Source organism: Leptopilina heterotoma, unplaced genomic scaffold (genome assembly GCF_015476425.1).
Source record: "Leptopilina heterotoma isolate Lh14 unplaced genomic scaffold, ASM1547642v1 Lhet_14, whole genome shotgun sequence".
NCBI classification, from domain to species: domain Eukaryota; kingdom Metazoa; phylum Arthropoda; class Insecta; order Hymenoptera; family Figitidae; genus Leptopilina; species Leptopilina heterotoma.
Window position 1 is genome coordinate 2,552,736 of NW_025110859.1, and position 14,065 is coordinate 2,566,800.

At 23.4% G+C, this 14,065-nt stretch overlaps 1 protein-coding gene across 8 annotated transcripts in view; it reads right to left on the bottom strand.

Annotated features, from left to right (window-relative positions):
- Window positions 1-1,673: 1,673 nt before the first annotated feature.
- LOC122497978 (serine/threonine-protein phosphatase 4 regulatory subunit 1-like) overlaps window positions 1,674-14,065 on the bottom strand; it is a 595,496-nt gene continuing 583,104 nt past the window's right edge. For all 8 annotated transcript variants that reach the window (XM_043605432.1, XM_043605431.1, XM_043605433.1 and 5 more), the window contains 6 exons: window positions 11,653-11,823; window positions 11,112-11,404; window positions 10,787-10,976; window positions 7,246-8,403; window positions 3,250-3,541; window positions 1,674-3,086 (listed from right to left, as the gene is read on the bottom strand). In XM_043605432.1, coding sequence (XP_043461367.1) covers window positions 2,935-3,086; window positions 3,250-3,541; window positions 7,246-8,403; window positions 10,787-10,976; window positions 11,112-11,404; window positions 11,653-11,823 — 2,256 coding nt within the window. In that variant the 3' untranslated portion in view covers window positions 1,674-2,934. The remainder of the gene's footprint in view (window positions 3,087-3,249; window positions 3,542-7,245; window positions 8,404-10,786; window positions 10,977-11,111; window positions 11,405-11,652; window positions 11,824-14,065) is intronic.

The following is a 14,065-nucleotide window of genomic DNA, read 5'->3' on the forward strand; positions in this document are numbered from 1 at the left end:
AATTGAGCCTTTCCCCTTCTCTTCTTTCCTTTATGAATATTTTTCTCCTTCTGCCTAAGTGAGTTCAATAGCCTTCAATTTATTAATAAAAATTTATTAATTGAATATGACGTGCAATAGCTATCGAGATTGCGACGCATTTTCGAGAAGACGATTTTATGTTCAATTTCCCCAGTCATTTTTGGAAAAATAAAGAGTAAGTACCAAAAAATATAAAAACAGTTTTTTTAATAATAATTTTTTATTTATAGAGTTAATGATAGTTGAAATTATTAGCAGAATTACAGCAGTTGAAAATAATATTTGTTACACTGACAATATCTATTTCTCATTATTAATTAATAATTCAATAATTAAAGGAAGGGAATTTATCATTCGGTATTAATATTAAAGGTGGAATTGTTACGATTGGTAACTTCTTCCACCTTTAATAATTAAATAAGTAAAACTTAAAATCATTATTTATAATTGTAAATTAAATTTATAAATGAAATATAAAATGTAAATAAATTGGTTGGTTGGTTGTGAAATTAAACTAAGTACTTATACTTACATTCTTATATTAATCAAATGAACCTAAATAAAAAAGTAGACGTGAAAAAAATTTTTCTGGTGGAGAGGAACAAAAGTTAACTATTTGTTAATTAATATTGTTTTTAACAATTTAAATAAGTTACTTTTTAAACAAAAAGGACATATATTCTTGAAATGAATTTAAATTAAAAAGAAAATGTGAAAAAAAAGTTTAAATGAATAATTTTCAAAATTTCTATTAATTATTTTGCACTAAAATTTTGAGAAAGAAAAATTCAAACTGGGCTCATTAAAAATAAAATTCTACAGGAATAATTAGTAAAAACAGATTTACTGTTTTTTATTTGTATTTGTTAATGAATAATAATTTTTTAAGATTTCAACTCTTACTTTTCTATTTCAATTTTTACTAGTTTTTTATTTTAAGTTCTATTTTTACTTTTACGAATTTTTTCTGAAATAAATAATTATTTGTCATTTATTTATTTTTTATTTATAATAGAAAGTCTTGAAATATTTTTGATTTTCTTTCCTAATAAATTTGAAACTAAAAATTTCCAGTTTAAGACAAAATTCTAATTTAAAAGAAAAATTAAATGGAAATTTGACTGGAATTTATAAAAATATATTTTTAAGTCTAAAGTAAATAGTTTTTACTATTGAATAGGTATTGAATTTGTGTTTTTACTTTATTTATATTAATAAAGAAATTAATATTAATTTTGTTGCTTAAATATTGTCAAGAAAAGATTTCCTCTACTCAAAAATATTTTATTATGAAAATCGAAATTATTTGAAATATATTTAAAAAAAAAATCTCTACTTAAAATAGAACGAAGAGCGATTTTTAAATTTAAATAAAACATTTTTCCGAGTGTGGAATAATAAAAAAAAAATTATTTATCACCCAATAAAATTAACGATTAACTTTTCAAAAGTTTAGAAATTAAAATTTTTCGTGCCCTTGACAATAAATATAAATTTATTATTTAAAAATTGAAATAAATATAAAATTATACTTGAAATTTTTTGAAATAAACGTAAAATTATTTGAAAAAGATATATAAATTCATTATTTGAAATACACAAATACAAAATAATAAATTTACACGAAATTAAAATGAAAAGAAAAAACAAAATATGTAACAAATTGCTTGAAATTTATTTGTCGTCTTATTTACCAAATACATAAAATATTATTGTACACATTAAACGATACCTCCCTTCCAAATGCGCAAATATTCACAGTAAATCGAGCATTATTCTCTCTCGAGAGTGGAAAACGAAATATGGAGGAAGAGGAAAAAAATATGTCAGAATCGGCTTTTCCCTTTTTTTTGCATCCAGATCGACAATTATAATAATCACGTTAATAATAAAGATAATATCACGATTATAAATAAAAATAAACAACCTTTTCTTTTCAAATATCGTGACCGAAGAGTTTTTTTTTCCTTTTTATTATTACAAATAATTGGTGTTAAATTGTTTATTACAAAAAAACTTTTCCTTTTACAAAAACGACAGAAAAGAATCGGGAAATTTGCATAGGCAATATCTACTTTCAGTTAATTATTTTATTCATTTTTTTGTTTTGTAAAAGTTTTTTGACATTTTTTTTTCTTCCTTAAAAATTGTATTGTACACGATTTTTTATATAACTAGAGTGTGCTAAAAAAATGCAATTATTTTCTGGACGCAAAGCGCTAAAAAAAAAGTCGGCAGCAATTGACGCTCACATTTACTTATAAAAAGGAAATTTTTTTGGACAAAAAACCTTGGACGTACTTTTTTTAAAAACTGGAAAATTTCTTTTTTATTATGTATATTTTTTTAAGCTTCGGTAGAATATTTTTGATATGATGCTGAATTATAAATTTATTTTTCATTAAAAAAAAAGACACGAACCGCAAAAATTCCATTTAATACTTAGTTTTTTACTTAACGGAAAGTTTCATTTTAAAAACTGGTTTCTTTTTTACCTCGATGTTTACTCATTGAGTTTTTGTAAGACATTAACAATATTATTTTAACGCAACTGATGAGTTAAAATTAAAAATTCTATTGCCTTTCGAATAAAAGATAAAAACAAAAAACAAATTCTAACATTCACACTGTCTTTTGCCAATCAGCGGATTATTGACAAAAAAATGGCTACTTTTTGAGAGCCGTAAAAAATTGATTTTTCTAAAAAAATGTTCGTCACTATTTTTATTCAATTCACGCTTTGTTAATCTTTTTTTTTAAGTGAAATTTTTTTTTTAAGTGTACAAAAGAAAAGCACCGTTACGAATGCATTGTTTTAAAGGGTTTCTTTTTTCTTCCTAGTGAGAGATATTTTTTTTAATTCGTGTATCCTTGACGGAAAATGGTCCGCTGTGGAGACGAGTTGAATTTATGTTAGAAAGCGTCTAAAAGAAATGTATGGTTAAGACTCTGGTCGTTTGATTCCTTCGGATCACTAGCCCCCGCTAAAACTCGAACATCGCGATCTGTATCCTGCTTTAATTTAAGGATAGCCTGCCACGTCCTCTCGATATTGAACCTATCAACTGCAATCGAACCGAAATATTAAAATATTTTTAAAATATTGTTAGTTTTATTAAAATATTAAGTATGAAAAAATATTTGTTTTAATATAGTCGGAGAATTATTAAAATAAAAAAATAAATTTACATTTTTATATATAATAATTATAATGAAAATTGTACTCACTATTCAAGGGCAAGATGTCATTTGTTAAAGTCCTAGCTACAACCAAACGAACATTTGGTACCTTGTCTTCACACAAAATGAAAAGATGAGGGAGCATTTCATTGACGAAAATTAATAAGTTAATTGATTCTGTACTAATGAGTTGCGAACAAATAAGAGCATAAGTCTGTCTACATTTCCATTTACTTCTGAATATTAATGGATGATCTAATAGTAATTGATGATTGAGCTCCTGTATCAAAGCTATCACCAAAGGCTCTTCACTCCCCAGGAACCTTGTAATTTGCGTTATCTGCAATCACAAACAAAAAATTAAATTTTAGTGACAAACGTTTTTTAGTGAAAAATAAAATCTCCAACATTTACTTAATATAATAAAAATAATAAAATATTTTATTACAAAAAATTTTCTTTTAACAGAATTTTTAAAAGAATTTTACGATTGAAAAATTGAACTGAATAGAAATTTGTTAAAAATGCTAATAAATGAAAATTAAGTTTTAGTTTATAACAGTTGTTTAAAATTTTTATTTATTTAAAAACTTTTTTAGTTGCAATTTTTATTTAATTAAAAGTTTTAGTAACAATTTTTATTTATTTAAACGTTTTAGTTATAATTTGTATTTACGTACAAACTTTAGTTCAAAAATATTTAAAATTTGAATAAGAGGAGAAATTATTTGATTTCTTTTTAATTTTGTCAACAAAAAAAAAAATTGTAAAAATTTAAATTATTTATCAGAAATATTTATTTATAAATATAATAATTTATTATAAAAAGTTTTATTTAACAGAATTTTTAATTTGATTAATTTTTAGGAATTTTTAACAAATTTACGTTTTAAAAATTGAACTGAATTAATAGAAATTTAATTAAATATGCTAATAAATTAAAATGAGGTTTTAGTTTATAAATTTTATTTAAAATCTGTATTTATTTAGAAGGTGTAGTTAAAACATTTATTTATTTAGAAACTTTTAGTTGGAATTATTACAGGGTTGCACAAATATTTAATTTTATTTTTCCCTGACTTTTCCCTGATTTCCAGACAAAATTCTCACTTTTTCCCTGACCCTAAAAAATATTCTGATTCACTCTAAAAATTATTAGAAACTCAAAAAAATGTTCTATTACATTTATTTACAAATTTCATTAACTGTAAAATTATTCAAAAACATCAATAATTTCTTTTTCAAATAAATATTTAATCATTATTATTTTTCCGTAGGAATTAAAATTCTTCAATACATTCAAATTCAGACCTTTTTGAAATTCAACAATTTATAAGAATATTATTACAAAACATAAAGAAGGCGATCACTCCGAGTTTTCTTCTTCATGTTTTGTTATAATTTAAATTACCATGAAATTTTTCAAAAAAAATTTTATTATTTACAAAAATCCTAATAAAATCCTTCGCAAGAATTCAATTATTTTTAAAAAGTAGTAAATTTTCTAAATAAAATTCAATTATTTGAAAAAATTGTAATAAAATTCGTTGCAATAATTAAATTATTTTCATAAATAATAAATCGATTATTCGGTAATTCAGTTTTAATCAATTTTTATTAGAAAATTCTATAAGAATTCAATTATTTAAATTAAAAAATAAATAGTTTATTGAATAATTGAATGTTTGTTAAAATTGAATTCTCATAAAGAATTTTATTAACAAATTTTAATGAAATTTTAAAGAATAATTACATTTATCGAGGAATTTGATTGAAATATTGTATCAAAAATTAATTAAAATCCTGCGATAAGTTTTATTATTTATGAAAATAATTTAAAATTTTGCCAAAAATGTTATTAAAATTTTTCTAAAATAATTGAATTTCGGTGAAGAATTGTATTATTTATAAAAATAATTGAATTCTTGAAAAGAACTTTGTTAAATTTTTTTTTAAATAATTAAATTCATGCGACGAATTTTATAAAAATCTTTTTAAATAATTGATATTTTTCGAAAAACTTTATATGAAATTTTGTATATTAAATAATTGAACTCATTTGAAAATTTTATTACTTATGAAAATAATTAAATTATTTCGAAGAAATTTATTAAAAATTTTATAAATTATTGAATTCCTGTGAAATTTTAACAAGAATTTTATTCAAGTTTTTAAAAATAATTGAATTTTGAAGAAGAATTTTATTAATTATAACAATAATTGAAATTTTGACGAGAATTAAAATTTTTTTTTTAAAATAACTGAATATTAAAGAATTTTATTAATTATTATTTATAAAGATAATTGAAATTTTGACAAGAATTTTTTTTTTAATTTTTGAACATAAATGAATTTTTGCGATAAATTTTATTCCTTTTGAAAATAATTTAATTCTTTCAACGAATTTTATTTAAGTTTATAAAAATAATTGAATTTCGGTGAAGAATTTTACTACACTGTAAAAAAATCTAGTGTAAATTTACTATGTCCGACGTTGGAAAGTTTGGTCACTATGTCCGACGTGGTATTTTTACACGCCGACTGTAATCTACATAACCTGCAAATATTTTTGAAATAATATTTTCAGTCGTAACTTTTTGTATTTATGAAATATAGCCCAAAACTTTTTGTAATATTATTATTTACTTATAAATTAGCATATACTTTCTATAAATGTACATTATGTACACTTTTTTAGAGTTATTTATAAAAACTTGAAATTTTTTTGAAAATTTTAAAGGAATAAGAAAATTACATTCGCCATGTAATTGTACAGTTCGTGCGACGTAATATTACGTCAAAGTGTAGAAATACACGCAATGTAAAAATACATGTGGGACATAGTGACCAAACTTTCCAATGTTGGACAACGTAAATTTACACAAACTTGTTAAATTACATAGTCATATTATGTAAAAATACTGTGAATAGTAAAACTACTTTTGGAACGAAATAAATTTACTACGTACAACCTATAATTTTGATGTGTGAAATTACAAGTTTCGTGTTATTTTACACCAACTTTTTTTACAGTGTATTTCTAAAAATAATTGAATTCTTTGAAAGAACTTTGTTAAATTTTTTTTAAATAATTGAATTCCTGCGACGAATTTCATTAAATTCTTTTTAAATAATTGATATTTTTCGAAAAAAATTTTGAAATTTTTTATATTAAATAATTGAATTCCTGTGAAAATTTTATTATTTATGAAAATAATTGATTTATTTCGAAGAATCGAAGAAATGAATTAAAAATCTTGTAAATTATTGAATTCCTGTGAAATTTTCAGGCGCGGATCCACGGTGGGGCGAATGGGGCGATCGCCCCCCCCCCAAAATTTGCTTCTGAATCCGCGCCTGGAAATTTTGCGAAGAAATTTATTAAAGTTTTTAAAAAAAATTGAATTTTGAAAAAGAATTTTATTAATTATAACAATAATTAAAATTTTGACGAGAATTTCTTTGAATTTTTGAATATAATTGAATTTTGGAGAAGAATTTTATTATTTTTAAAGATATAATTGAAATGACCAGAATTTTAAAAAATTTTTGAATATAATTGAATTTCTGCGAAAAATTTTATTACTTTTGAAAATAATTGAATTTTTGGAAAAAAAAATTCCTCTATATTAAAATTTAGTGAAAAAAAACTTTTTTTAATTCTGATTTATAAAACTGCGGCTTAATTACTTTAAACTAAAATATTTGTCAATTAAATATACATTCGATTGAAAAGTACCATCATTAATACTCATAATGAAAATACAGACATTTTTTTACTAACAATTTTTTGAAAATTCTGTTAAATAAAACTTAACATAAATGGAAATTTCACCAGTATTATTATAATTATTAATTAGTATTTAATTTATTTAATTATTAACTTAATAAATAAATAATGAATATTAATTAATAGTAAAAATAAAAATTACTTTTACTGTAAAGTAGAAAAAATATTTTTGAGTATTTCACCCGAAATAATAAATAATCTACTTCAAGTTTTGATATTTATTAATTAAGAAAAGGAACAAAAAGAAAACTCACCAACTGAAGAGCAATTTGCCTCACAGCAGCCACCTTGTCTTGCAGCAATTGCAACGCCAATGGTGCGATATGTTCCGAAATATCTTGCGGTTGATAAAGTAAAATAGCTTGTAATAATTGATTGGCAAATTCCTCGCGAAATCTCCAATTATTTTCATTGTCAGGAACAATGAAATCAGACAATTTTGATAAATATTTCTGCCGATTAACTGGCCTGAGAACCTCTAAAAATGTACTAAGATGTTTTAGCGCGCCAATTCTCACTTCGTCGAGATCCTTAATGAAACCATCGTAAATTGGCATGAGATCAGTGCTGGTGAGTTCCTCGCCTAATATTAATGCAATCTCATGTATACTCGATGCAAGTGTACATCTCACTTTCCATTGTACAGCGCATGCCAATGCTTGATAGGCGTTCTTCAATTGAAACCAATTTTTCCTGCCAAGTGTCATGACAACGGCGGGAAAATAGAAGGCACATTGATGGTGAAGTTCGGTTCCATAATCAAATAATGGCGCTGGATCGGCCATCGATATAAAACGAGCTATTAAAAATTGAGGTACACTTTCGTCTGTTTTTTCGTCTTTCGCTTTTGTCCCTTTTAATAATGATGGAAGAGTATTATTTTCCATTGACGACGCTGCTGGATAATCTTTTTTTATTACTCTCGTTATTGTTTGAGTTGAATTATCATCGATATTTTCGGAATTTGTTGATGATTCTTCATTTGATTTTTCCGTTTCTTGATCGACTATTGTACTTGAATTATCTACAGTTTTATCAGTATTTTCAGAATCAGAATTTAAATTATTGCTCTCTGGACTCGATGATGATGATGATGATGTTTCGATAGAAATTTCGCTAGGTTTATTTAAATTTTCCTTGTCCAATTGTGGTTCTTCTTGTTGCTGTGACGACGGCGACACTGCCGAATCATCCACTGGTGGTTGTATATCCGAAATTTGATTTTCATACTCCAAATCATAATAGTCGTCAAACATTTTTCGTATATCTTCCGATTGTGATGATTTATCACTCGGGCGGACCAATTCCAGATCTAATGGCATTTCCGGTGGATTGTAGTAATACTGGAAAGGATTGAATTTATTTACGTCATCTCCTGATGACTCGCCTGAACTGTCGTTTTGTTCTTCGCTCTGGAAACAAATAGAATTTTTCGTATAAGACTTTTTTTTTACAGATTGCAACAAACTAGTACTTTTTTAAGTAGAAAATGCTACATATTTTCATTTACAAAATATAAAAAATAACCATAGTACATTTTTTTTTCTAAAGTGTCTTAAATTGTTTTGCAAAAATTTTATTTTTCGGTGAACATTGCCCTTGAATTAAATTTTTCACTTTAAAAGCTTAAAATGTGAAAAGAATCAAAAGAGTTGAAATTTTTATAAAAAATGAAATTTTTGTGTTTCAACAAGTGAATTCTCGAAAAATTTTCTGAAAATTATACAAAATAATTAATTTAGAGAAAAATTTTAATTAAAAGTTCTGAAAATTAAACATTCAGGCCTCGGATCGACTTTAAGGTGCAAAAAAAAGTCGCTTTAGTCGATTTAAAATAGAAAAAAAGTCGAAAAAGTCGTTTATTTAATTCAGTGCCGTCACAAAAATTTTATTTTTTATTCTTCTGATCTTTTACTGATTTCTAAATTTAATTATTTAAAACTTGAATAATTTCGTTAAATAAATATTTAAATACTTTTTGTTTGTTTTTATACGGGAATGAAATTTAAAAAATTTCTATTTAAAACCTTCTGAAATTTAATAACTTCTAAAAATTACAACTTTAATTCTCTTCAAATTCAATTATTTTCTACAATTTTTAATCAAACTTCTTCTCGAAATCAATTATTTTTAATAATTTTCCGAAAGTTCTTAGAGAATTCAATTATTTAAATACAACTTAAAATGTTTCCAGGACCTTAATTTTTGTTAAATAAATCTGTTTATATTGTGACCTTGGGTCCAAAGGACCACAATATAAACAGATTTATTATTTAAATATAAATAAATTCAGTTCTTTATAATGATTCTAACTCTCTATGTTTTTTAAGTTATTTATTAATTTTCAAAAAATTATAATAAAGAAATTCTTAAAATTAATTTTTCAAAAATATTTTTAAAATAATTTATAAAAGATAATAGTTTTTTAATTATATAGAATTGAAAAATTTCCAAATTTTTGAGAAATCAATTATTTTCAAAAATTTTTATCAAACCCTTTGAAAAAAATCAATTATTTTCAATTAAATTTTACAAAATTTCAATTATTGAAACTCTTTTTTTATTGTAAATTTTAAAAAATTATTTAGTATTTAATATTTATAAAAATAGTTAAATTATTTCGAAGAAATTTTTAAAATTTTAGGAAATAATTGAATTTTATAAAAATATTTGAAAATATTTGAATTCTTCCGAGAAATTCAATTAAAGATGTTTTGAAAATAATTGAATTCCTGCAAAGAATTTTACAAATTATAAAAATAATTGAATTCTTGCGAATAATTTTGCCATTTATAAAAATAATTGAATTGTTTCGAAGGATTTATTAAGATTTTAGAAAATAATTGAATTTATTCGAAATACATTAAAAATTTTTTTAAAGATTAAATTCTTCCGAGGAATTTAATTTCAATTATTTATCAAATTTGCAATTAAAATTCTTCAAAAGTTGATTTTTAAAAATTTTTATAATACACTTTTAAAAAATCAATTATTTTCAATTAAATTTGACAAAAATTCAATAGGTAATTCTTTTTTTTAATAATTTTTAGTGAATCTTTTTTTTTTAATATTAAATTTTCAAAGAATTTTCTAAAAATTATTTTAAAAAAATTATTTAATTGAAAAACAATCGATTTAGAAAAGAATTTGGATTAAGAATTCCCAAAAATAATTTAATTTTGGAAAATTTATTAGTAGAAATTTTTAGAATTAAATTTCAAAAAGTTTCTAATGGAAATTTTCGAACGTTTAAATTTTAAATAATTTTAATTAACAGTATTGTAAACTTAGTTCTACGAAAAATATTAATTCAAAGTTTTTTTTAAATTAGATATTTCTTAGTAATATTTTGTTATTTTTGGGCAATAATTTAAATGAAAAGTTTCGAATAATAAAAATTTCGTGAAATTAAATTTAAAACAAATTTTAGACGTATTTTTTGTATTTTTCTGAAGTGAATCTTTTTTTGGTATAATTAAATTCTTAAAGAAATTTCTCAAAATTATTAAAAAAAATTGATTTATAAAAGAATTTAAATTATAAATTCTAGAAAATAATTGACTTTTAAAGAAGTTTAGTAGCAATTTTTGAAGAAATAATAAATTTTAGAATTTTCAGAAGGAAAAAGTAAACAAATTTTCTGAAACTGAGAGAATAGTCAGTCAAATTTTCATAAAAATTCTGAATCTACGAAAACAATTAATAATTTTCTATTGCGTCTTAAAGTCGATCCGAGACTTAAAAATATAAATTCGATGGTTGCAAGAAAAATAGAGGAAGCCGAAGAATATTTACCTCTACAATTTCGCCTAGCCATCCAGTAAGTGGGAAGAACATCATATCATTTTTGGACACAGATTGATTTCGTTTATTTCGCTTATTAGACGTGTAGGTATCAATTCCAATAATTCCAATTTCCTGTTCAAGTGGAGTTGCAAAATTATCGTTTGGTCCAACGACTGATTCGTTTTTCGTTGACGGTATTCTGTGTAAGAGAAAAAAAAATCAATTTATTTATCCAATCAACGGGATATTTTCTTCTTAATTACAAATACTTTTTTCAAATGAAGATATTTTTTAAATTAATTTTTCTTCTTCTTAATGAAATAAAGATAATTACATATTTTGCCTGAGTTCGGAACCTTGATTATGGGACATGACAAAATCTCCAAATTGATTGTATCTTAAGCCACTGAATTGTGTGGCGAAAATTGAAATGAAAGGACCGAGAATTTGATGAGCTGATGTTCGCACCCATTTTGATTCGTCCGATAATTGATCCATCAATAATTTTGAGAGTATCATTCGATATTTGTAAATCGTAACGCAGGAAGCAACTGACAGCATCACATCGACGCATGCTTTTCTTACGCCCCACACATCATCTATACACAAATTTATATATTTCGGCAGCTGGAAATAGAAGAAAAAAAATCCATTAATTTATTGTCAATTTATTTTTAATAGCTTTTTGAAAAAAAAATCATTTACTTCAGTAAATGAAGTAATAGTTTTTTTAATGTTTTAATTACTAATTTTTTGCATTTATTATTATTATTTGTTATTAATTATTATTTTATTATTATTTATTTTTTTTATAATTAGTTATTTTTCCTTATTATTAGTTATTTTTATGAAATAATTAAAACCATTGAACGTACCAATTTTTCATAGACTATACTTTTCGAGATGTTCGCACAAATCTCTCCTAAATATGAGGCACAAACTTTCCTCACGAAAAATCTCTCGTCCTCACAGAGTTCCAAATATCTGTCCAGCAAAATAGTCTCCAACACTTCACTTCCTAGATATGGTCCCAATTTACTCATGAGCTGTTAAAGAGAAAAAAAATTCACAATTAGGTAAACGAAATTGATTTTCAGTTTTACTAAAAGAGAAAAAAATTGCAAGTTAATAAAGAAGGAAGAAAATTCTTAAAATACATTTCGTCTTCTCAAGATTGACGCGCGCATATATATATATCTATAGATATTTTTAAGAGAATGTAAAAAGGGACAGGAAGTAATGAAGAGGAAAATTGAGGAAAAAAGTACTGCACATGCAGAAGATTTTTATCGTACCGTTCCGCTCATCAAAGCTGGCTGTGATATGAGTCGAGGTACCACATCACAACCACTCTGACGGGTGGAACAATCGATCTCGCCTTTGTACAGTCCAAGTGCCGTGTTCCGTACACACTCTTATAATACCTATCTACAGTCCAGGAAAAGATTTTTCCCTGCAAAACAATTGTGCGGTGGAACCTCATTCATTCTTTTTCTTTCTTTTTTTGAATCGAAAGGTGTTTTCGAAATTATCAAAGAGCTCAAGTTCAAAAAGCAAAATTATTAATTGTATTAATTATTATTTTCGGCATTATTATGAACGATGAAGAATCAAGTGCCGCAACGCTCATCAAAGCTGGCTGTGATATGAATTTAAAATATCAACATACAACAGCCACTTTGTGAGCGATGCAAACATTGAAAGAAATGTTTCTCGTGCGCTGCGCGGCGTTTTCCTTCTTGAGGCAAAAAAAAGTTGACGATGAAAAACGTAATCCAACTCGTCAAAAATGGCTGTGATATGAATGTCAGAAAGCAACACGCCACAACCAATTTGACGATTGGATCAACGTTTAATAATTATTTCCCCGAAGTCAAAAATCTCCTCTTGGAAATCTACCTGGAAAAAAAGAGGATCAAACAAATGCGAGGCGAGAGGGCTCAAGTAGCCATCTTGATTAATAAAAAAGAAAAATATTCTTCAGATGAAAAAGAAAAATACATTTACCAAATAATAAAATAATAGAAAAATATTAATAGAAAATAATAATGGAGAGAAAAATACTTTTACAAAATACAGGCCTCGGATCGACTTTAAGGTGCAAAAAAAAGTTGCTTTAGTCGATTTAAAATAGAAAAAAGTCGAAAAAATCGTTTATTTAATTCAGTATCGTCATAAAAATTTTATTTTTTATCACTGATTTCTAAATTTAATTATTTAAAACTTGAATAATTTCGTTAAATAAATATTTAAATACTTATTGTTTGTTTTTATACGGGAATAAAATTTAAAAAATTTCTATTTAAAACCTTCTGAAATTTAATAACTTCTAAAAATTACAACTTTAATTCTCTTAAAATTCAATTATTTTCTACAATTTTTAATCAAACTTCTTCTCGAAATCAATTATTTTTAATAATTTTCCGAAAGTTCTTAAAGAATTCAATTATTTAAATACAATTTAGAATGTTTTCAGGACCTTAATTTTTGTCAAATAAATCTGTTTATATTGTGACCTTGGGTCCAAAGGACCACAATATAAACAGATTTATTATTTAAATACAAAAATTCAGTTCTTTATAATGATTCTAACTGTCCCATGTTTTTTAAGTTATTAATTAATTTTCAAAAAATTATAATAAAGAAATTCTTAAAATTAATTTTTCAAAAATATTTTTAAAATAATTTATGAAAGATAATAGTTTTTCAATTATATAGAATTGAAAAATTTCCAAATAATTGAAATTTGGTAAATTCTATTAAAAAAATAATTGAATTTTTAAAGAATTTTAATTATTAATATAAACGCGATTTCTCCAAAATTTTGATAAATCTAAAAAAGTCATATGTTGTTAAAATGTTAAAAAAAATTGTAAAAAATTTTAATGTTATTATTTTTTGTATGTATTTAAATTTTTGAAAATTTGTATTTAAAAATATTGAAAATAATTGAATTTTAAAAAATTAGAATGCAAAAATTCTAAGAATTATTTTTATCAAAAATATTTTTCTATAATTTTTTTGTAGCTAATTTTCATTAATTACTATTTTTAAATTTACACTTGAAGTTCATATTACATTAAAATTTTTGAGAAATCAATTATTTTCAAAATTAGCAATTAAAATTCTTTTAAAGTTTATTTTCAAAATTTTTTATCAAACGCTTTGAAAAAAATCAATTATTTTCAATTAAATTTTACAAAATTTCAATTATTGAAACTCTTTTTTTATTGTAAATTTTGAAAATTTATTTAGTAATTTATAAAAATAGTTGAATTGTTGCGAAGA